This window comes from Propithecus coquereli, unplaced genomic scaffold (assembly GCF_000956105.1).
Source record: "Propithecus coquereli isolate 6110/MARCELLA unplaced genomic scaffold, Pcoq_1.0 Scaffold188, whole genome shotgun sequence".
Taxonomy (NCBI): Eukaryota; Metazoa; Chordata; class Mammalia; order Primates; family Indriidae; genus Propithecus; species Propithecus coquereli.
Window position 1 is genome coordinate 5,075,678 of NW_012143634.1, and position 24,422 is coordinate 5,100,099.

Consider the following 24,422-nt stretch of genomic DNA (forward strand, 5'->3'; position numbering starts at 1 on the left):
TAAGATGCATTCTTACAAAACAGAGGTCTGCTTCATTTAAATAGCCTGATGGAATGATTAAGTTTTTCCAAACAGAAAAATTAAATAATACTTAATACTGAAATTTTATTTACATACAAAATTTGGAAACATCTCTGGAATAAAATAAGGCACAACTTTTAAAAAAATTATTATAACCTTGGTAGAAATTTTTAAAAAGAGAAGAGGTCAAGATAACACACCAAAAACATAACTATAAATTAATCAGACAGATTTCATGATAAACATTTAGAAGGTCATGATATCTAGTTTAGGACCACGAACATAGAACTTACTTTAATGAGATTAGCACCTCCTTTTTCACAACCAATATGAAACTTTTTCTCAGCAGTTTGAAAGGCCAGTAACTCCTTTGTCACTCCAAGATGGCCCTCCAAGATCGTCTCTTCAACACCCGTTTCACCTGTTCTTTTAACATCATCCTGCCGAAGGAAAAAAACATCAAATGCCTAATTTATAAAAGGGACGTAAAGAGGGAGAGAGGAGCCAGAACAATACAGAGCTGGAGGAACATGAGATAATTCCTCTAAACCTTTCCATTCAAGTAAGTTAAAGTTGTCTTCTTCAAAACTTCCTAGAAATAGGCATTATGAACTATTAGAAGAAATGCTAATTTGAAGGCTGAAAACCATCAATCTCTTCAGAAATAAATTGTCATACATTTCTGCCTAAGTAAAAAGTACCAGGTGTTATGATCAAAAGTGTTAGTCTATCAGACTCATTTTTGATGGAAAACAATTAAAGAATACTTTCTAAAAAAACGAGAATTGGTAAAAAGGTCCAAAATACTTAAAATGGAAGAAGCTAAACATCAGTATTCCAAGTTTAAAGTAAGCAAAACATTTACAAAACTAGTTATACATTTATTTTGTGAACCATGAGTTACTAATATCCACCAATGCAGAGTATATTCTTTGGTCCTTTTTGTTATTCTTTGGAGTTTTCCATTTAACTGAAACACTCAAAACTATAAACCATCTATTAATAAAACACTCTATTTACTAATAATGGTAATGATTAACAATATTAACTGCAACTTACCCTAATTCTCTTAAGCCAATCAATTTCATTATTGAGAAGAACTTCAGCATTGGGTACATTAATATTACTATTATAAGCATAGTTAAGGAGGTGCCTCAAAAGAGTGAAATAGTCGCCTGAATGTTTAGCTCTGTCTCTGGCTGTGCTCTGAAAACAATGAAGAAGAATGTGAATTTACATGTCCATGCTCAGAATCCACTTTTTAAAAACCCAGAGTTAACTACAGGAAATGACTAAAATAATACAGGAAATTACTAATATTTATTAAATACAGACTGATTTAACATTAATGCTAGCTAAACCCATAAATTTCTGAATGTTCCTTGTTTAAAGAATGAATCACACATTGATAAGCATACTAAAAAATGTCTCACCCCCAAAACGGTAAACAGTAGAGTAATGAAGAAAAGAAGAGGTCGATGTCCCATGCAACATCTGGTGCACATTAAAAAGAACTGCTCCTGTGCCACCTGACGAACAGTTCTGAAATAAAAATGGTTCACATTTAATCTACCATTTTTATTAAAAAAAAAAAAAAAAAAAAAAAAGATTCTAACACCATTCTCTCCTGACAGGGAGAGCGTAAGGGGGGATAAATTAAGGACTCAAGCCAGCAACACGTAATAGGTGAACTTAAGCTGTATGTCCAGGACTATATCCTTAAATTGTCACTAAGAGTTTGAGGGACACCTTCTAAACATCTCTTCCTTGAAACAGGCTGGAAATGTTCCTCTAGAGACAAAATGCTCTACAGTAAGCCTTATGCATCTTTGTGGCCGTCTACAGAATTTTCATTTAATTGTGTTTTACAACAGCAGCTCTGTGGGAATTCTGCAGCAATCACAGTAAGGATATTACAGCAGATGTCCGTTATATCACACTAAAGATTCCAAAAGCACAGTCCCCAGAATCAGCAACATCAGCATCATCTGGGAACTTGTCAGAAATGTTAATTCTCAGGCTCCACCCTAGACCTCCTGAATAAGAAATACTGGGGGTGGGGTCCAGCAATGTGTTAATAAACTCTTCAGGTGATTCTGATGTTTACTAAAGATTGAGAACCACTGTATTATACAATATTCTCTATCATGACCCATGGGAGAAACCTGTCTCTGGGCCCATACTGAGAATTTTACCTGATCATTATGGATCTTTTAAAAAATTATATATTACATGGATCTCACTAGAAAAAATGCTTCCAGAAGGCAGAAACACCATCTATTTAGGTAACACTGTACCTCTGGAACCTAGTGTCTGGTGTACAGTAGGCACTCAAGAACCAGTTACCAAATGTACAAATACTATTTGTTTACAAGATCTATCTCCATTAGAAAGTAAGCTCTTTCAGGGTAGGGGCTTTGCTTTGTTGATGCCAGAGTTTCCTGGCACCTAGAACAATGTCTGATGCATGGGAGATGCTCACCAAGTATCTGCTAAGCATTTACGTATCTTATAGACTCCATAAACTACATTTCATGAATATACGTTTCTGTCTTTGTGCCAGCTACTAGAGAGCTCAGAACCTAATTTATAGTTCAAGTGTAAATGATCTGACTACATACCTTCTCTGTACTACCATCCCTCTTGGATGGTTTTTAGGAGATTTCTGAAAACATTCCACAAGGTCTATAAACCAGAGGGACTCAGAAGCCCCTAAAATTTTTGTGGGTAGAGCTGGGGGGCAGCGGGGAATCCAAGTAAACTGAAGTCAGGAGTACCTATTTTTCTGGGGAGGTCCATAACTTTTACCAGATTTTCAAAGGTGTATGTCAGTCCCACTGCCTTGCTTTATTAATTTTAAAGAGGTTAGGTATGCAACTCAAATAGAGCAGGAGTCCATAAAGAGTTGGTGCTTGTCAATTCCTGATCAAACTCCCCTGAGCATATGCAGACTTCCATAGTGCTTCAAAAGAAATACATTTCTGTCAACAAATACTATAGAATCTGATCATTTATTATCACTTCTACTAGTGCCACACTTCCAGCCACTGTCATCTTTTATTTGTATTAATGAAATAGTCTAACTGCTTTTCCTGTTACTCTATATTCTATTCCCAACCAGAATAAACTTACAATGTTAAGTCAAAGCACATCATTTCTCTGCTCAAAACCCTCCAATGGATTCCCATCTCACTTAGGGTCAATGTCTTCACAATGACCTATAAAATCCTTACAGGGCTGGGCACAGTGGCTCATGCCTGTAATCCCAGCACTTTGGGAGGCCAAGGTGGGAGGATCACTTAAGTCCAGGAGTTCCAGATCAGCCTGGGCAACATAGCGAGATCCCGCCTCTACAAAAAGTAAACATAGTTGGGTGTGGTGCATGCACCTGTGGTCCCAGCTACTCAGGAGGCTGAGGCAGGAGGATCACTTGAGTCCAGGAGTTTGAGGCTGCAGTGAGCTATGACTGTGCCACCAAACTCCAGCCTGGATGAACCCTGTTTCTTTTCTTAAAAAAAAAAAAAAAATTCTTACAGACTAGTTGTTACCCTCTCCAACTTTGCCCCCTACAACCCCCCGCCTCGCCCAATCCCACTCTGCTTCAGCCGTACGGGTTTCCCTGCTGTTCTTTTATACTTTAGGCATGTTCCTACTTCAGGACATTTATCTCTGTTATTCTTTTTGATTAAAACACACCTACCTCATTATTCACATAGTTTATTACCTTACTCTTTCAGAGCTTTGTTTAGGTCACCTTCTTAGTGAAGCCTTCTCTTACTACCCTACATAAAACTGAACTCCACTGACCACCCACCCAACTCTTTATCCCCCTTTCCAGCTTTCTTTCTCTCCATAGCATTTATTACTATCTATACCATATATAATATTTTCCTGTATTTCTTCCCTTCCCTTCCCACACCCGCTTTGCCATGCAAGCTCCAAAAAGGCTAAGATTTTGCCCATTTGTCCCCAGTGGCTAGAATACAGTCTGATAAAATAGGTACCTGATCAATATTTACCAAATAAATAAAACTGTCTACCATATCGAAATCAGCATCTTAGGCCTTCTGTCAAACTGACTCCCACTAACCTCCTTTACAGTATTATCCATCCTTTTCTCCTTTTCTACAAATCAAACCAGAATACTTAGCTGTGCTATGAATGCACTATCCCAGGACTGGCAAAGTCAAACACCTTCATGGATCAGAGAGGTAACATAAATGAGTAGGCAGGGTATAAAGCAACAGGCCCTGAAGAGGGCTGGAAAAACATATATACCTAAGGGAATTCAAATTCAATTGAAACTAATTGCAATAAAATAAGGTGAGTGTTATGATGTGGAAGTAGACTAGCTAACAGGAACAGAGGTTTGGGGAAACTTCCTACTCTAGGGATAAGGATAAGTTATTGGAAAATGTGGCATTTAAGTTAAAACTTGTGAGTGAGCAGAAGCAGAGACCAAATCGTGGAGTGCTTATAAGCCAAATTTAAATGTTCAGACTTAATTCAAAACATAATGGGAAGACATGGAAAGATTTTTAAGCAGGAAAGTAACACAATCACATTTTGCAGAGATCATTCCACCTGCAGTGTGGTCAACAGATTAAAGGGGTGCAACACTAGGGATTGGAAGGTCAAGGATACTGCAGTTGTCCAGGCAATCAGTGCTGATCGCTTAGATGAGGGTAGAAGCAGTATGAGAAGGATATGTATGAAGTCCAAAGATGCACTGAAGTAAAAACAACATAACTGGGAGTAAGAGGAGAGTGAGAGGGAGCACTGGCAATGCACATCTTCCATTTTTATGCATGTCTAAACCCTACCTAAACATGAGCTTGCATGCTACATCCTGCACAGAATTTTCACTCCTGCTACTTCCAGGGAGAAAGTAACTTACTCCTCTTTCCCAATTCTCCAAATACTTTACCTTCTATGGCACCAATTTCTGTCTCAAAGTTCCCTGACTATAAGAACTGCCTTGGTTGACTTTTAATTTTAATTGCCAAGTGCATAGTAGGGACTCACATATTTGCTGGTGGATTAATAATTATACCCAGAGCCAAACTTGTGTAGCAGAAATAACTCAGAACTCAAGAGGAAGAAAACCTTGTTTGAATCTTATTGTGGGCATTTAGTGATGGTATGACCTTGTCAGTCATTTAATTTTAACAGTCTTAGTCTCTCCATCAACAAAGTGTACTTCCAAGTTGCTACAGGGACTGAGAAGTGCTTTGTAAATAGCTATTCTTAACCATCAGTATATGAGTACAAAGTCCACCTGAGGAGCACGCTCATGTATACAGGCTCACAAGCCCTTATCTGAATCCCCTGTGGGCTCGTATATATTTGGGGAATCAGATTTTAGAAAGTTAATGCCAACAACTAATGTTCAGGTCAGGTTTGCTGCCAACTTCTTACAAACTAGAAATAAGGGATTTTGAATCTATAGTAGGTACTCAGATATTTATAAAATGATTGAAAACCACACGGCAGAGAGTGTTGATACTAGAGAAAAAAAAATCATATACCTAAAGCTCAAAAAGATCTTAACTTTGAACACCTCTTTTATTACTGCAGACAAGATAACAGAGACATAATGAGATGGCATGCTTTCTACAGTACTTCACCCCATTGTGTGCAAGTTTCAGAAAGAGAGAGGTGAAATGGTTCTAAGTAATATAAGGGGAATTTTCATAAAGGACAGAAGGCAGACAAACCTGTTAAACCAAGTTCCTTAATTCTTCTTTAAGAATTTAAAAAAAAAACTAACAGAATAAGAAACTTGCTACCTTCCTGTTTGACTTCATTAAAACTGTTGGCTAATTATCCTTCCTCTTCTTACTACCCCCACACAAATGCATTATTAAATGGAACTAGACTTATTCAACCTATTTATCTTTTTCAATGTGTACAGTTGTCCAATGACAAAGTCTTCTCAAGGAGATAGCAACTCCAACCTGATTTGTGGGGATCATGTTAAAGGAGTTTCTGGATAGGCTGGATTGGATGTCTTCAAGGAAAATTACCTGAGGACCTACTTAAAACAGTAGACATTCCCACTTGAGACCCACTAAAATCACTTTAGAGCATCCTCTGGAGTGGGCGAGTTGAACCTACCCCATTACATCATGTACATTTTAAAAACTTCCTCAACAGCAACATGCTATAGAGACAGTAAATATTTGATTTCTGGGACACATTTTGCCAGCATAAATTAATTCATTTCTGTTTATAAAAATAAGATCAAGTTTCTTACAATTAAAAAAGACACTTACTTGCTATGGCAGTGCAATAGTAAGTCAATGATGAATGTCTGCCAAGCCTTTTCTTTACTAAGAGCATCTAAGGCTGTCGGAATCAAGGCAAAACATAATGTCATCACCTCCAATGCTTCACAGCAGACTTGTTCATCTTCCATGTCTGGCTCATTGCCTGCATTAGTCTGTAAAATTATATTTAGGAACAAATTACCTAGAGAAACATTTAAGAAAAATCTCACACAACTTCAAGTTAGTGCTAAAAACTTACATACTCACATGAACCACTTCACCTCAGCCTCTCTAAGGCTACATGCCACTCCTGAGGTCCCTCTGGCATAGTCTAGAAATGACTGTAATAGAAAATGAAGTCTAATTCCAATATTCAGCTATATCCCAAGGAGGGCTGAAGGAGAACACTGAGCATACCACTTAATTCTTAGTCCTTCAGGATCCTAGAGGCCTTTTGAGTCGTGTACTTCTACACCAACAACCATTCCTTTCTCAAGAACCACTCTGGCATGGCAGTTAGGCACTTTTAAGTAGTTCCGTTATCTAGATTACCTATTGTGCCATTGTATTCAAAATCATTGTCATGGACAACTGTTCGGGAAGGGTTTGAAAGACTTTTACAGCCTAAAATATGCTTGGGTAGGTACCTAATAAATTCTAATCTGATTTATCAGAAAGTAATAACTATAAGTACATGCCTGAAACAGAACAGTCATTTAATTATTTGCTGAACAAATACCCAGGACTATACCAGACTGATACTATGGAACACCAACATATATCCTGGAAAAATCAGGGTTATGTTGGCCATAAAAGGGAAGCTCTACTGAGTTAGAGAAGCTTCTATAACTCAATTTCTCATTCTAAATACGCAGTAGTAGCTATCAGGGGCAGGTACGTATGACAGGAAATCAAAGAGCCAACCACAGACTCTCTTCTGTAGGTAATCTGCTTAATCCAACAGAAGGTCAAGGATGAGATGATACCTAAGTGGCTGATACTCTTCCTACTTTTGACTGCTTTAAGAGAATCAAAAATACTTAAATGCCGTTATACCATAACTGACAAACAAAAATTTACACAGGACAGAAAAATGAAAGAGAATGGGAGAAAGCAAATTCAATGTTAAACAATTATATCTGACCCCAGTGAGAAGCAGAAAAAGGCAGTTTCATTTAAAAAGCAGCCTCAATCATGGCAGGATTCCTAAGTACTTTATTTTCAAAGTAAAATTTTACTACATTTTCAACTATAGTTATCAGTTAATTTTTAACCATTAAGATACAAGTAACTGAATTTTTAAAGATAGCAAACATAAAAATTTAGTCACATGTACAGGTAAGCAATAATTGTGTACAAAGAATATTTCTGTGATAATTCTTACCTTCTCATAAATTTTAGTGATTTCTTCATTTGGGCTAAACACTAGCTGTAATGCCCCACATCCTGATGCCCAGATAATTTTTTGTATAGCTCTAATCACACAAATATCAGGCATGTATCTTGAAGCCTGCAAGATAATGAGTAATTAAAACTATTGACAGAATATGAGAGTGGAATAATCACTAGAAAAACAAAAATTTTTCTCTTTGTAAAGGAAATAGGAATTGCTGTAAAGTAGTACCATTGTCTTTAGGTTTCCAAGTTGTCTTTCTCCTGCTTTTTTTTTTTTTTTTTGGGACAGCAATACCGAAAAGTATGTTCTCCAAGTTGGTATCCGGCCCTGTACTATTTTAAGACTACAAAGATGACAACCATTCCAGTCCTCGTTTCTTATTCAAGAAAAATGAAAACCTGCGACCATACAGTTGCACACAATGTTCACAGCAGCTTTAGTCACAGTCAAGAAAGGGAAACAAACCAAGCGTCCTTTGCCAAGTATATGGATAAACAAAATGTGGAATGGTCATAATGGGAAACTACTCAGCAGTAAAGGGGAATGACCTACTGATCCGCACAACATAGATAATTCTCAAAGTCTTTATTCTTAGTGAATTAAGCCTGACACAAAAGAACACAGACTGTATAATCCATCTGTATAAAATTATAGAAAATGAAAAATACTCTGTGGGGACTAAAAGATCAGTGGTTACCTGGGGCCAGGATAGAGGGAAGAACAGACTGCAAAGGGGCATAATGAAAGAGTGATGGAAATATTCTGTGTCTTGATTGTGGCAGTGCTTTCACACATACATGCATCTGTAAAAATTCACTGAATCTGTATACTTTAAAAGAATGCTGCTTACTGTTCATAAAGTTGATTAAAAACAAAGTACTAATAATAGATAAAAATGATGTTAGAGGAACTTTCTCTAGACTGAGACAGTGATTAAAATGAGTGAGTGTCTAGGCAAATTAATATTGTGTTAAGTGTCCTTATAATAAGTCTTATATATAACATAATATCACATAAGTTACATAAAACAATATATAACACTAACCTCATCAGATATCTGCTGAGCAAGACGAACTGACACATTTCTAAGCATGCACTCAGATGAGGGATTGGGAATGCTCTGAAGGGCACTTTGTAGCACCACTGCTTGATCATGAGTAACTTGGTTGATCTGAAAAAAGTTATCCATTTTATTTGGAATAAATAATTTGTACATATCCAAACCCAACAATTTGTTCCTCCATCCATCACTACTGCCTCACAATGACCTATATACACCATAGAACGTGTGGCAACCCACACTTAAAAAGCATTGCCAACAAGATGGGCTTCCTCTCTTTCTTGTGCATTGGAGTGCCATGATCTCTCTGCAAACACCCGTCTAGATCAATCCAACTTGTGTTTCTATATCTGGGCTTCAGTTTAACTTGCAGGGCATAATTACAAACTGAACAGACTGGTTCCAACTTCACCCAGAGACTCAGTAAAGTACTGCACATCTTTTACACACATGACCCTGGGCAGCCCCTGCTTGTATTCCCCATTGTCATACAATTCTGCTTTGGAAAAAAGAAAAATTAAGGAATATTGAAAAAACAGGAAGAGGATAAATTTAAGAAAGGTATCAGAGTTTTTACTTAGTAGTATAACAAGTTTTTAAATTCATGAGATAAAGAGATTAATTTTATCAAGTAGCTGTTAGCAAAGCAATTCTTACTGCCTTCAAGTTGTAATTCCCTTTCTACATACTATAAATATCTGTACAACATTATTTAAGATATCTCTGTATTACTAACTTTTTGTATTTAATTCTCTACTGTGAGCTCCTTGAGAATAGAGGCTATTATGTACCTTTATATCCACAGTGGCACATTCTCCAAATAAATACTGGAGAAAGGTAAAAAGGGAAGCATGTGATTGTTTTCTGTATAATTCATTAAGCACCCGTATCAGGGATCATGATAAAAATCTGTTTTTACCCTAACAAGAATCTGTTTTTTTAACCTAATAAGAACTATTTTTTTTTATCCTAACAGAGATGGGACCTGTAATACAAAACAATATAAAATTTAAGCCACTTTATTTTTTACAGAAAATTTCTAACATACATGAAAGAAGTGAGAACAGCATAACGAAATTCCATGTACCATTATTCCATGTACCATTCAGTAATTATCATCAGTGGACCAAATTGTTTGATGTCATTACCACCCCCACCCTTTGCTTTCCATCCCTTCTCTACTCCACGATTATTTTCAAGCAAATCTTGGATATAACTTCATCTGTAAATAATTCTGCTATTATTTTACATAGATAGGGGCCCCTCCTTTTAAACATAAACATGATATTATCACACTTAAAAAAAATTATATGTGATATAATAATTATCAACATTCCAACCTCCTGGATTAAGAACTAAGCCAAATTTAAAGAAGAAAATCTTTATCATTAATTTAGTAAAACTACCACTTATGAAGGATATAAAAGAACTAAAATTTTGCATAGAATTAAACACATAGTTTGATCTCTCATAAATAGAGGCATGTACTGAGAGCTTTTGGTGGAATGGATCAAGTATGCCACCAAGACAAAGAAAGAGTTAGAATAAGCTCAGAACTGGGATTTAAGCTCAAGGTGGGAAGGGAAGCTGGCAACAGGCTAAATCAATTACATCTCTTATTACCACCTGTGTCTTTACATATCTGTCAGGCACAAATTAGTAAGAGATTCATATGGGGTTTTGTTAAGGTTTTATGTTTTGTTTTTTGTTTTTTAAAGAGACTGGGGTCTCACTCTGTCACCCAGGCTACAGTGCAGTGGCGTAATTATAGCTCACTGTAATCTTGAACTCCTGGGCTCAAGCGATTCTTCCCCTTCAGCCTCCCAAAGTGGTGCGACTGTGCCTGGCATTTGTAGGTTAAGATAATCGAAAGTCAAGCAAGATTTAAGTGGGCAGAGAGGAACTGCTCTTCGAATTAGTAGCATAGTCAGTGAAGAGCATTTGTACTTTTAATACAAATATAATTTAATAGAGGAAAACCTCTGAAATAAGGTACTTTCAACTTTTTCTTATTTCTTATTTCTTTTTTTAAATTTTAATTTGTTTCCTCCGACCAGATACAAGACAAATACCCAGTGTGCCTGAGTTTTAAAAGGGTATTTCCTTTGCCACACTTGAATGACCAATAAAGACATAAGTCCAACTGACAAAGTGAAAAGGGGGTAACTTTCAACATTTTGAGTCGACTTTGAACTTCACACTTAAAAGTTGCTGAGAATTTTAACTTTAAAAATTGCTATCTACTGTTATAAAAGGATTTTTAAAAAGTCTGTATTACCGATGTCATGGGATTCACCCCTTCTACACCTGGCTGACAAGCTTCTGCCACAGCTCGAACGTGGCCATAGCCAATGGCAGTTAGCAACAGTTTGGCTATTTTAAGAGCATTGAGGTAGGCACCCCTTCGAGTTTCCATATCTGCATTTGGTAGGAAGTTATTTCTGGTTAGCATACTCAGGACAAGGGGTAGGCCACCACTTTTCAAGAAGTGAAACTGAAAATCAGAGGAATCATCAGCCAGAGGTGCACCAGCAGGCATTAACAAGGCATAGACTACCTGGAAAAAAAAAAAAAAGAAGGGGAGAGGGCAACTGTTATTAAAAGGTTTTAAAAAAAAAATTTAGTAACTTCAATTTACCCTATTATCACTACTAAGAAATTCTTGACTATTTCAAAAATATTTCATTACAACTTATCCACGTTCTTTGCATTACCATAAAAAAGGTCAAATTTAAATAATAAATTCAAAAGGAAAAAACCAACCTCTGTTAGGTATAGCACTTGTGAGGCTGAAGGACCAAAGAAAAGTGAGTCAAGAGATGGACTAAGGCTGCTTTCTCCAAGTTTGGCGTGGTCTAAACAAATAGCTCTTAATTTTTCTATTGTTGTGCTATCTGTAAGAAAAAGAGACACAGTCTGAAGCAAAATAGTTCATATGTTCATAATATTTCACTCTTGGTAACTTGAAGATCATTTTAATATGGGGTAACAATCCATTCAGTTGGGATACAAGCGTAAACTTCATAAGGTATAACCAGACCTGGATTAAAAAACAACAACAACAAAACCCCAAGGCTCCTTTCTTAGTCAACCTAAACACAAAGGGAGCAGCAGCCTGCTACTCAGAGACCTCAAATCAACATGCCCTCTTCAGCCACTGGAGACCAAAAAAAAAATAAATACACTTTAAAACGAAGTAGTTCTGACTGGAAATAACAAAAGAGAAAAAAATTACAAGCTCTTCCTTCCAACTTCTGTATTGTTTATCCTCATAACACTATGTATTAACTAGCTTGCTTCACTGAAAGAGACTCAGTGGTACCTAAGAAAATGAACCCTAAAAAGAAATCATAAAAAAGAAAAAAACAAAACAGGAATAGTGCTTAATGTTCACTTCAAAGCAAGCAGAGCTTTGATATTTTCTTTTGTCATTATATTAAAACATGAGTTTCTTTTAAATTACAGTTAAAAATTACAGTGAAAAAAAGATAATCGCATAATACAATTAAGGATTAGCTACCAAATACTCAAATTTCAGAATAGTCAGTGAACTTCAGAAAGTACTTTGATAACCAAGTTCTTTCTAAGGTAACTACCCTATGCTTAAAAAACTACTTAATAAAATTGCTTTTTTAAAAGTAAAAGCTTCCTTTGAAGAAAATTATTATTATCTTTTCATTTCTATAATAATGCAAATTACTATAGTTTTCTTAGGGTAAACTAATTTTTACAGGCTTGGAAACAGCTGCCATATCTTATCAAAAATTCTTCAATTTGTGCTGAAATTGTTAGTTCTCCCTATTCTAAAGGGATAGTGACATATAATGTAACTAACTGAAATAGTAAATTTTTCTAATATTTGTGAATATCTTCCCATGTCATCAAATATTCATTTCCTACTTCATTTCTATTGATGATTAAAATGAAAATGCCATTTTAATAGTTTAATCCCTATTATTTGGCATTTAGGTTTTTCCTCCCCCCCCTTTTTACACTAAAGATCTTAGCAGCCAAATCTTTGTATTTCATTATGAAAAACCCTGCAATCATAAAAAATTTGGACATAAATATCCAAGACTTTGCATATACTGCCAAATTACTACCAAAAGCCAAACCAATTCATATGCTTAACCACTATATCAGAGAATATCATGCTCGGTTTAAAAGTATTTTAAGGGAAGGCTGGAGGCAAAAGGGAGTAGGAGAAAAGATACAAGAGCTCAAGAAAAGAAAGTGGTCAATTCTAAGTAAATCATTTAATGATGTTGGATTAGTTTATTCATCTCAGGGGTCTGAATGAAATGATTGTTTAGTCATCACTCTAGTACCTGCATTTGTTAATCTAAATGATTTTAGGCACCTGATTATATATGTGCATACTTTATATAATATGGAAGACAGAGAAAAATTTAAGCCACTTATAATCCTGTCATCCAGAGATAGTTACAATTTTAGTTTCTTTCTTTCTAGGCTTTTAAAAAGATAACTAAATCTAAGTGCGTTAACAGTACAAAACATCTGAATACTAGAACTGCCATTTAAGCTATGTGTCCCAGATCAATTAACAATCTGTGCCTCAGTTTCCTCATCTTTAAAATATAGATCAAAATTGTAATCCCCTTATAGGGATGTTGTGAGGAAAAAATGAGTTAATCAGCACAAAGAGCTTACAGACTTCGGTATATTTTAAGATATTAGTTACACCAAACTCCTGTAAAAAAAGGAAGCTCTTATGAGGAAAAGCAACTCGTTCTGCTCAGTAAAGCAGTATACATTTTAACCATTCAGTATGAAGCAACAGTCTGTTTCCCTGACATGTGTAGAGAAAGAACACAGGAGATTAAATTACCTACAGAAAAGACTGCAGAATGAACTGAGGTAAACTTAATGACTAGGAAAAAAGCTACTGGATTCTATCTCTCCCCGCCAATACATGCACATGTGCACAAACACTAAGCACTTACCCAAATGTTATACAGCTAGAAACAGAATTTATAACCACTTCCTTTTCTTAGAGCTCCTGCTTCCTTTCTTATTCAAGAGTTTATGTGTGTATGTATGTGTAACAATCACAGTGAGAGTGGGTTAATGTTTGTTGAATAGTAAGTGCCAGTCACTAGGCTAGGGATTTATGATACATCATGTCATTTAATCTCCATAATTATACAAAAAAGTTATTATTAGCCCAGTTCTACAGATAAGGAAGCTCTGAAAAACTAAGAAAACTTTCGTCCAAGGCCAGAGAGTAGCAACTATAAGAAGCAACATTTGAATTGAAGTCCATTTGAGTCTAAAGCCTATGATTTTTATACTGCAATAGATCATTACTGGTTTTTTCAAAAGTTGGATGTTTCAAATTTAGGTACTATACTTTGATTATATAAAATATGAAAAAAGCTCCTTCTCAACTTTCCTGTCTAAACCACCTGTTAAGAGCTCACTGTCGCCATCTGGTGACACTAAGCTCAAATCACAAGATCAAGGATTCAGTGATGGGTGTTTTAAAATTTGTCGTGAGGTTGAATCTGTATACATACAGCAAAAACTATTACTGAGATCCTAGTAAATGACACAATACAAAGTCTAAACAATATAACAGATAAGGATTAAATAAAATCTTTGAGACAAGCCCTAGCTAAGAATCTACTATGTGAACTGATTTTGTTCCATAGCAATCAGAAAGCAAGATGAACAGGCCAATAAGGTGTTTACATTAGAAAAAGGTGATAATAAAAGCACAGTACAGTTTAAGACATCATCTGGGACAATTAAATACAGTGTATTGAACTGTATTTATCATCAATGCATTCCCAAACCCAACTAAAATATGAATAAATATAAAAATATATAAACTCAAAAGGACATACAACGGAAGAGGAAGCAATACTAGAGAGCTGTCAACAAATTATTGAAGGTGTAGAGGGGATGAAAGACTAGATAGTTGGGTTAGCTGAACCAAGAAGTGCTTGTAAGGGGGAAGAGAAGAGGGTACCTATAAATTAGTGCCCCACTGAATCCTAGAAAAGCTAAGGATTTGAAAACAACACACACTTGGGAAAGTATAGATGAATCAAAGGCCTAAAAACAGGGGTTTAAGTCTATAAAGAAGCAAGTTTCCAACGCTTCCAAATAGATTTATGAAGTTGGGAAGCAGCAGATTTTTCATTGCTGTAGAGATGTAAGTATGGAATGGAAGAAGACTAGGAAGCTGGATTGGTACCAATATGAATCCATGTTTGTTCATTGCAGCATACAAAATCAACATACAAAACTCAGTAGTATTTCTATAGCCAATAGCAAACTATCTGGAAATAAAAAATCAAGAAAGCAATCCCATTTACAATAGCTACCAAAAATAAACGCACGAAGAAGCAAAAAACCTAGGAATAAATTTAACCAAGGAGGTAAAAAGTCTCTGCGATGAAAACTATAAAACATTGATTAAAGAAATTAAAGAAGGCATAAATAAATGGAAATACGTTCCATGTTCATGGACTGGAAGATTATTAAAATGTCCACACTTCCCAAGGCAATCTACGGATTCAACGCAATCCCCTACCAAAATACCAATTACATTCTTTACAGAAATAGAAAAAACAATCCTAAAATTCATATGGATCCCAAAAGACCCAAAATAGCCAAAACAATCTAGAGCAAAAAGAACAAAGCCAGAGGCATCACAGTACCTAACTTCAAAACTTACTACAAAACTACAGTAATCAAATCAACATGATGTTGGCATAAAAAGACACAGACCAATGGAATAAAACAGAGAATCCAGAAATATATTCATACACTTACAAACACCTAATTTTCAATAAAGGTGCCAAGAACACACAATGGGGAAAAGACAGTCTCTTTGATAAAAATGGTGCTGGGAAAACTGAAGATCCACATGTTGAAGAATGAAACCAGGTATCTCTCACCACACACAAAAATCAACTCAAAATGGATTAAAGACCTCCAACTATGAAATTACTAGAATAAAATATAGGGAAAGTGCTTCATGACATTGGTCTGAGCAAGGACTTTTTGGATAAGAACTCAAAAGCACAGGCAACAAAAGCAAAAATAGATAAATGGGATTACATCAAACTAAAAAGCTTCTGCACAGCAAAGGAAACAATCAACAGACTGAAGAGACAACCTACAGAATGGGAGAAAATATTTGCAAACCATGCATCTGACAAAGGGTTAACAACCCAAGTATATAAGGAACTCAACAGCAAAAAAGCAAATAATCCAATTAAAAAATGAGCAAAGGACTTGAATAGGCATTTCTCAAAAGATATACAGATGGCCAACAGGTATATGAAAAAATGCTCAACATCACTAATCATCAAGGAAATGAAAATCAATGAGATATCACCTTACCATAATCAGAATGGCTATTATCACAAAGACAAAAAATAACAAATGCTGGTGTGGATGTGAAGAAGGGAACCCTTGTACACTGTGGGTGGGAAGGTAAATTGGTACAACCATTATGGTAAACAGTATGGAGGTTCCTCAAAAAACGAAAAATAGAACTACTATATGATCCAGCAATACCACTTCTGGATATTTATCCAAAGATAATAAAATCAGTATATTGAAGAGATATCTGTACTCCCATGTTTATCATCACTACACTATTCACGTAGCCAAGATATGGAATCAACCTAAGTGTCTGTTATCGGGCAAATAGATAAAGAAAGTGTGGTGTACACAATGGAATACTATTTATTCATCCATAAAAAGAATGCACCTGTTATTTGTGACATGGATGAACCCGGAGAACATTATGTTAAGTGAAATAACTCAGGCACAGAAAGACAAATACCACATGACCTCACTGATCTGTGGAATCTAAAAAAATCGATCCTATAGAAGTACAGAGTAGAATAGTGGATATCAGAAGCTGGGGTGAGTAGGGGAAGGGGATGATAAGAAAAGATTAGTCAATAGGTACAAAATTACAATTAGATAGAAGAAATAATTTCTGGTGTTCTATAGCATAGTAGCATGACTACAGAAAAATAATATTATAGTGTATATTTCAAAATAACTAGAAGAGAGGATTCTGAATGTTCTTACCACAAAGAAATGATAAATGTTTAAGGTGATACATATACTAAATACCATAATTTGATCATCACACGATGCGTATGTGTATCAAAACATCACACTGTAGCCGCATAAATATGTACAATTATTATGCGTCAAATTTTTTAAAAAGAAGAGAAATAGATATAGATGTATGTGTGTGTATTCCCTGCTAGGTCCAACGAAAGAAGGGAGAAACAAGGACACCTCAGTAGTAATAAGCACAACTTAGCCCTTGGATATTAATTTCTAAATACCAGCCCCTTCTCCCCCCACTAAAAGGAGAAATGGCTGACTCCAGAGCTAGGGCAGAGTACCTACTAGATGAGCTTTAAACATCTTGCACCAGAAAGTAATAAAGTACTTAAAAAAAATTCAGGTGGTTATGTAAAAAAGACATTGGGTCCACTTTATAGGGACTTCCACTGACCACACCTAGGACAACTGAGCATCAAAATAAATAATGATTATAACGGTTATAACCCAATGAATAAAATAAGAATCCATGAGTAAAGAGTACATAACAAATAGTGGAGAAGACAAAACACTATCTTATAGCAGACTGTCGACTAATAAATGTATAAGGGACGATGAAGTTAAAACAAAATCACCATTTTGTAACCATTATAGTAAAAACTGATTTAGGCAATCAATAATCACAATAAATGATAAAACCAATAAGTAAAAGTTTGATGAGGAAAAAGGTTACAAAGTCTTAGAGTATCTACCTATAAAAGAAAAATGACTTCAGAGAGGAGAAAAATGGCAGATTATCTACTAAGTGATCTGGGTTAATGTCACCAATAAAGGACACAGTGACACACGTCCCCTGATGTGATACCCTGAAAAAGACACACCACACAAGGAGCATTCTATCAAAAAACGTACAACTTGTATATACTCATCGGGAAACATAAAACCCAATGACAGACATTCAATACCACAACTGATCTATGCTTATCAAAAACATCAGTTATGAAAAACAAAGATGAGGAACTATTGCAGATTAAAGACGACTAAAAAGACACACCAAGTAATTATGCAATGTGTGAACTTGGATTAGATTCTCAACCAGAAAAATATTGTTAGAAAGGATATTATTGGGGAAAGTGGCAAAATATGAAGTAAATCTTATAGTATTGTATCTGCTTCGATTATTAACCAAAATTTTCTGATTTTGGTTAATACTATGGTAATGTAAGAGAATGTCCTTATTTTTAGAAAACACATAGTATTTATGGACGAAAAGATACATCTACAACCTGCTCTCCAAAGCTTAGACCAAAAAAATCATAGAGCAAATGACATAACTGTGGCAAAATGTTAAAGAGCTCTTTGTACTATTCTTTGTAAGTCTGAAATTACTTCAATATAAAAAGTTTTTTTTTAAAAAAAGGAACTCAAAGAAAACAGACAATGCTGGAAACAGAAGAAAACAAGTGAAATATCAGTAACAGCATAGAGAGAATTAGTATAATCTGTTATGCTATACCATGTGTTTCTATAACCCTAATTAGCTCATATTCAACTGGCAAACACAATGATGTCAGTATAATGTGGAAAGTGAGTTTGTTCATATGTGATATCTCCCAGGCAACAGGAGCCAGAAGAACAGAAAAACTGTTAATGTTCAACAACAAAAATTAAAATTAGCAAGTAAAAAACCCCCTCAGCCTGCCAGCTACATAGGTCAGAAGTCTGTTAAATTCGTTAAGGAAAATAAAAAGTGAACACTTGCACCCAGGGCTCATCCTAGGAGGTGTACGCCCAGATTTTCATGACCCTTGGCAAATTTTACTTGCTCCTGTGCCCACCTTAACGCCCATCTGTCTCAGAGCTCCATGTCCATCTGTCAGCAATGTTAAGTCAGCATTTCCTTTTTATTGGTTTCATGTCAAAAAAAAAAAAAAAAAAAAAGACTCTTGCTCTGTCACCTCAAGTAGAGTGTCATCATGGCTCACTGCAACCTCAAACTCCTGGGCTCAAGTGATCCTCCTGCTCAGCCTCCAATGAGCTGGGACTACAGGTCCTGCCACTGTGCCCAGCTAATTTTTCTATTTTTAGTAGAGACAGGGTCTCACTCTTCCTCAGGCTGGTCTCAAACTCCTAAGCTCAAGCAATCCTCCTGCCTCAGCTTCCCAGAGTGCTAGGATTACAGGCATGAGCCACTGTGCCCAGCCATAAATTGAAGTTTTGTTTTCGGAAGTTGGTTGAATTCACAGATGTGGGACCCATGGATACAGAGGGCTGACTGTATTTGATTTTGAATTAAATCTTCTTGCTCTAAAGGAGATTATCAGAGAACACTGGATGGCGTCTGCTAAGTAATGAATCAATGTTAACTTTCATTTTGGTTATTATATAGACAAATATTCTTATTTGCAGGAAATACATGATAAAGTATTTGGGGGGTGATGGGACAACAGACCAGCAAATTACTCTCAAATTGTTCCCCCCAAAAGTTCTTGAATTGTGCTTCTAATATTTCTATAAGTTTGCAAATATTTCCAAAAAATACACTGAAAACATTTTTAAAGTTTACAGGATTCAATGATCTGCCCCAACTCTTTTCCCCATAAGCTCTGGTATTTTTAGTGCATAATTTTGCAGAACATTAGGTTTTTAGAGGAACACACATATATTAGAGCAGAAACACAGGACTCTGCTCAGGAAAAACAAAATCCTATGTATGGAAAAGGATCACTAGGACAAAGGTCTTGAAAATTTAACACTAGGAATACCTGGGGGGGGGTGGGGGGGAAGTCAACAGAAGAGTTGGAAAGATTTAAGGAAACCATGGCAAAGGTGGAATAAAATTAATGAGAGAAAGGAAGAAAGAAAAGGCAAGAAAATCAGATCTAGTAGATTCAACACCACATGTACAGATATTTCAAAGACAGACAAAAGGCAAAATGTTTGTGAGAAAACTGTGAAACAATACAAATCTCTCGTAACTGAGGAAATCTCCAGGCCCACAGAATACTCAACACAAAGCATATCGTCATGAAATTTTAAAACTCAAGGATAAAACCAGCACTTCCACAAACAAAGATCACATGCAAAGGAATAGAAACTGAGATGACTCTGGTCTTTTCACCAGCAACATCACCAGCTGGAAGGAGCAAATTTTCAAACCTAGCGTTCTATACTCAAACTACTATCAAATATGAGGGTTTGGCTGCATTCACAAAAGCAATGTCTCAAAAAAAAAAAAAAAAAACCAACACAAAACAAAACAAACTCCCACAAATCCTTTCAAACAATAGGGGAACGTACTTTAATAAAATAAGGGAACACCTCAAGAATGGCCCAAGACATAGGAACCAGTGAATTTGGATCTGACATAGGAAAGTTTTAGAAATAAGTCCCCCCAAAATAGCTGTGTAGCCAACAAAGAACAATTAGAGAAGAAAAAGTTCCAGGACAATAGTGGAGCTGATGGATCATATAATGTACATAATGGAAAATTATTTTGAGAGGTTATTAGAAAGTATGCAGTAAGAATAAGTGACAGGTATATAGAAAATCGAGAAAAAGGGGAAATTATTAAATCCAGAATACAAGTTATCAGTAATCTAGAGGTCCATAATTCAGAGTCTTGAAAATGTTAAATATAGATTTAAGCAAATATTGGGAGGATGTGGAGTATGTAAAAGTTAAGTTTTCAAGGTTGGGTGCGGTGGCTCACACCTGTAATCCTAGCACTCTGGGAGGCCGAAGGAGGAGGATCGTTCAAGGTCAAGAGTTCGAGACCAGTTTGAGCAAGAGCAAGACCCCGTCTCTACTAAAAATAGAAAGAAATTAGCTGGACAACTAAACATATATATAGAAAAAAATTAGCCAGGCATGGTAGCACATCCCTGTAGTTCCAGCTACTCAGGAGGCTGAGGCAGAAGCCTCAGGAGTTTGAGGTTGTTGTGAGCTAGGCTGACACCACGACACATTAGCCTGGGCAAGAGTCAGACTCTGTCTCAAAAAAAAAAAAAAAAATTTTTTTTCATCTGTACAGTAGAAAATCAGTATATATCTAAAAGTAACAGCTGTACAAGGGCACTACTTACAGATATAATGGTACACATGTATATGAAAATAAAAGTTAAAAGTGGCTATTTCTAAGGAATAAAAAAGGAAAAATGCTGTGGATGACACATGACCCATATTACAGTCCAGGTGTAGGTAAACTCCTGTGAAGGGCCAGAGAGTAAGAATGTTAGGCTTGCAGGCCCTATGGTCTACAACTACTGAGCTCTGTTGTTTTAAGACAAAAGCAGCCATAGACAGTATGTAAACGAATGAGTATGGCTGCGTATTAATAGAACTTTGATTTTGGACACTAAAATTTAAGCTTCATATAATTTTCATGTCACAAAATCTTACTCTTTTGTTTTTTAAACCACTTAAAAACACAGAAACCATCCCTAGCTCTGGAGTTGTACAAAAACAGGCAGTGGGCTGGATTTGGCCTACAGGCTGTAATTTGTCAACCCTTGTATAGTCTATACCACAAAGCATGGTCCATTCAGAAACAGAATTTGTCAATATATGCCTTTATTGTCTAGCACATACTTTATTGTCATTTAAAAATTCTTACCTGGTGGCATAAGTTTCATAAGTACTCTTGCTCCATCTCTAAGAGGTGGCATATTTAGGCTGCTACCTAAATCTGCAACTTGCCAAAGGAAAGAGATGTATCTGGGATGCAGTGACATTATCTAGAATATAAAATATACAAAATAATTACCTGTAAATTAGCCCCCCTAACGCTTGTTAATCTCCACACTTTTGCTTATGTCATTTCTACTCTCTGAGATGGTCTGCCTTCCCCATCTTCTCATCCTTACAAATCCTTCATGACACAGACTGAATACATCATCCAAGTCACCCCTAGTCATTTCTTTGTAACAGAGAAATAGTTTAATAGAACAGTAAAGGAGCTATTACAATTAAACTATGTCTCTCATATATAAAATTTAGCCTCTGAACATACAAAAGGCTGCCATGCCCACTACTAAATTTCTAATCCAATTGTTGTATGGAGTCAAATCCTTCTGACGCTAAAGTGATTGATATTTAACTATTAAAATTCTTTGGGGGGTGGGGCAATGAAAGGAGAGGGTAAGAATGGGAGGAGTCACTGTTTCTTTGGATATGTATTACTGACAATCTGATAAAGATTATAGATATTTTCCTACATAAATAGTTCTAAAAGACTGATCCACTTTGTGGTATAAATACAAAAAGACAGTGATACAGTTGACCCTTAACACGGGCTCAAACTGTGCAGATCCATTTATATGAGGATTCCCGCACCCCCCAACCAAATGCGGATTGAAAATACATTCCTGGGATGCAAAATCCGAGTACACCTGGGTTCCACAAGGTCGATTGCAGGACTGGAGTATGAGCAATTTGGGTATACATGGAGGTCATGGAACCAATCCTACACATATACAGAGGCACAACTACATTTTTCTAAATTTATATATCCAATAGTGTTATAATTAAGCTCTAGAACAGATGAATTCTATATAAAAATAGCAATACCATATAGGGAAATTTTGTTTTACAAATTTCAACTGAGTTACAATTACTTTTCAGAGGGATCAATTCTGAAGCTGGTGGTTAACTGTATAGTTATTTGGTATTTTGCCTCATTAAACTGTAAACTCAAGACAAAAAGAGCTATATACTTTTTTATTCTAAAAGACTCTAGCATAATGCCTTGCATACAGTAGTTCAAAACTGTATCCACTCACCACTCCAGGCAAACAGCTTTCCACTTCTGGATTGGGACCGTCACTGTAATGATTACCATGGTTTCCAGGAGATCCAGTTGAGGAATCAGAAGAGCTATCAGGGCTTGAAGGCATATTGGAACTTATTTGTGTAAGTTTGGCTGTAATTAGCTAAAAATAATATACTATGTTAGTATCAAAGCAAAGGAAAAATACACAAAACACAGAACCAAAAAATCCCCCCAAATCTATATGCTATTTTAGAAATACATTTTACAAGAATATAATTGCTTAACTAGTTTTGATTTTAGAAATCCTTTCTTCCACCATATTGTAAATGTCATGCCAGTTTTATTTAGTGTTATAAACTAAAACCTGACACAGAGCCCCACACATAACAAATGCTCAATTAATGAATGAATAGTAGCCTCAGGTTTGATTTTATTGGAAAATTCGGTAACTACACATACGTACCGATTTATCTTTTAAGTTTAATTGTCCGATCAACTTTCTATCATCTGCAGGATCTATCAGCTCACCGCCCACAAAGAGCTCAATTTTTGTATGGGCTATGTTGGCTTTAATACGATTGAGAATACATCGTCGTACTGAACCAATTGTGTCATTTGTATGAGACCATACCTCCAAGTCATCAACCTGTCTGCCCTGGTTTGGAAATCGAACTATAAAAGACAGGTGTTTACCGCGGAATGCTCTGGGATGGGGGAGGGAGGGTGGAAAAAAAGAAAAACATCATATTCAACAGACTTTCAAATCTTGTTGCCAAGAAAATAAAGAATGAATGACATCAAAATAATACTTCAACTGCAAAATATCACTGTAATACTTCATGGGCAATTATGTCAATGGCAAAAAAATAAATAAGAGGAAACTGGACTTAATGAGAATGCCGTTATCAAAAAACCAAAACAAAATAAAACCAGATTGGGAGGTGGTGAGAAAGTCAACTATTTAAAAAAAGGCTCTGTAAGATGCAAATGTTTTTAATGGATAAGATACATTTAAAAAAAAGATCCTCACTCTCCTTTTACCTGTACATCATCATTAATTTACCAAATGGCTAGGAAAATACCAAATAATTAAGAATTAGCACCATATCAGTTATTCACAAACCTTGACATAGGTAGAATTGTTCTTTCCTCATGATAATCACTGTCACATTCATTTATATATTCTCTTAAAACAGTTAACACGCGAACCATTCGAACAGCTTCCTGTCTTGCACAATTAATGCTGTCTTTGTCACCATCCAAAACACATAATGTGTCATAGGAGGCTTTCAAACGATCAAAGCAAGACTGAATGAAGTCTTCATGGATCACCACCTACAAATAATGGGCCAAATAAAGATAATTCAAATTGTTTGAAATGTAAAAATTAACTACATAACATTAACCCAACTAAAGATGGCAATGGCTAATTTAAATGTAGCACTCAATGAGTCATATTTAAGCAGAGTCAATATTGATAATAAAATACGTTATGTTTCTTAAAAGGAAACTAGCATTGCCTAAGTTAACAAATATAAACTAGTCAAAAACTTCAGAGGGGACGGGTATACGCATACACAAAGAGTGCAATGCGCACTACCCGAAGGATGGACATATTTGAAACTCGGACTTAGGGGAGCAGGGGGGGCAAGGGCAACATACGTAACCTAAACATCTGTACCCCGATAATATGCTGAAATAAAAAAAAAAAAAAAACTTCAGGATTGTTAGTATCAACACAAATTTAGTATGCTCTCTTTGCCATTTCACCATATAATACTTATACTCAAAATAACCCCAATCACTTCAAGATAATTATCAACGCAAGATTCATTTAGATAGTAT

At 35.8% G+C, this 24,422-nt stretch overlaps 1 protein-coding gene across 4 annotated transcripts in view; it reads right to left on the reverse strand.

Moving 5' to 3' along the window:
• USP9X (ubiquitin specific peptidase 9, X-linked) overlaps window positions 1-24,422 on the reverse strand; it is a 131,663-nt gene that overhangs the window by 28,839 nt on the left and 78,402 nt on the right. For all 4 annotated transcript variants that reach the window (XM_012642819.1, XM_012642818.1, XM_012642817.1 and 1 more), the window contains exons 18-29: window positions 23,701-23,912; window positions 23,041-23,281; window positions 22,588-22,737; window positions 21,423-21,543; window positions 11,510-11,640; window positions 11,025-11,303; window positions 8,732-8,857; window positions 7,675-7,800; window positions 6,297-6,463; window positions 1,455-1,563; window positions 1,081-1,227; window positions 315-461 (exon numbers count right to left, since the gene is read on the reverse strand). In XM_012642819.1, coding sequence (XP_012498273.1) covers window positions 315-461; window positions 1,081-1,227; window positions 1,455-1,563; window positions 6,297-6,463; window positions 7,675-7,800; window positions 8,732-8,857; window positions 11,025-11,303; window positions 11,510-11,640; window positions 21,423-21,543; window positions 22,588-22,737; window positions 23,041-23,281; window positions 23,701-23,912 — 1,956 coding nt within the window. The remainder of the gene's footprint in view (window positions 1-314; window positions 462-1,080; window positions 1,228-1,454; window positions 1,564-6,296; window positions 6,464-7,674; window positions 7,801-8,731; window positions 8,858-11,024; window positions 11,304-11,509; window positions 11,641-21,422; window positions 21,544-22,587; window positions 22,738-23,040; window positions 23,282-23,700; window positions 23,913-24,422) is intronic.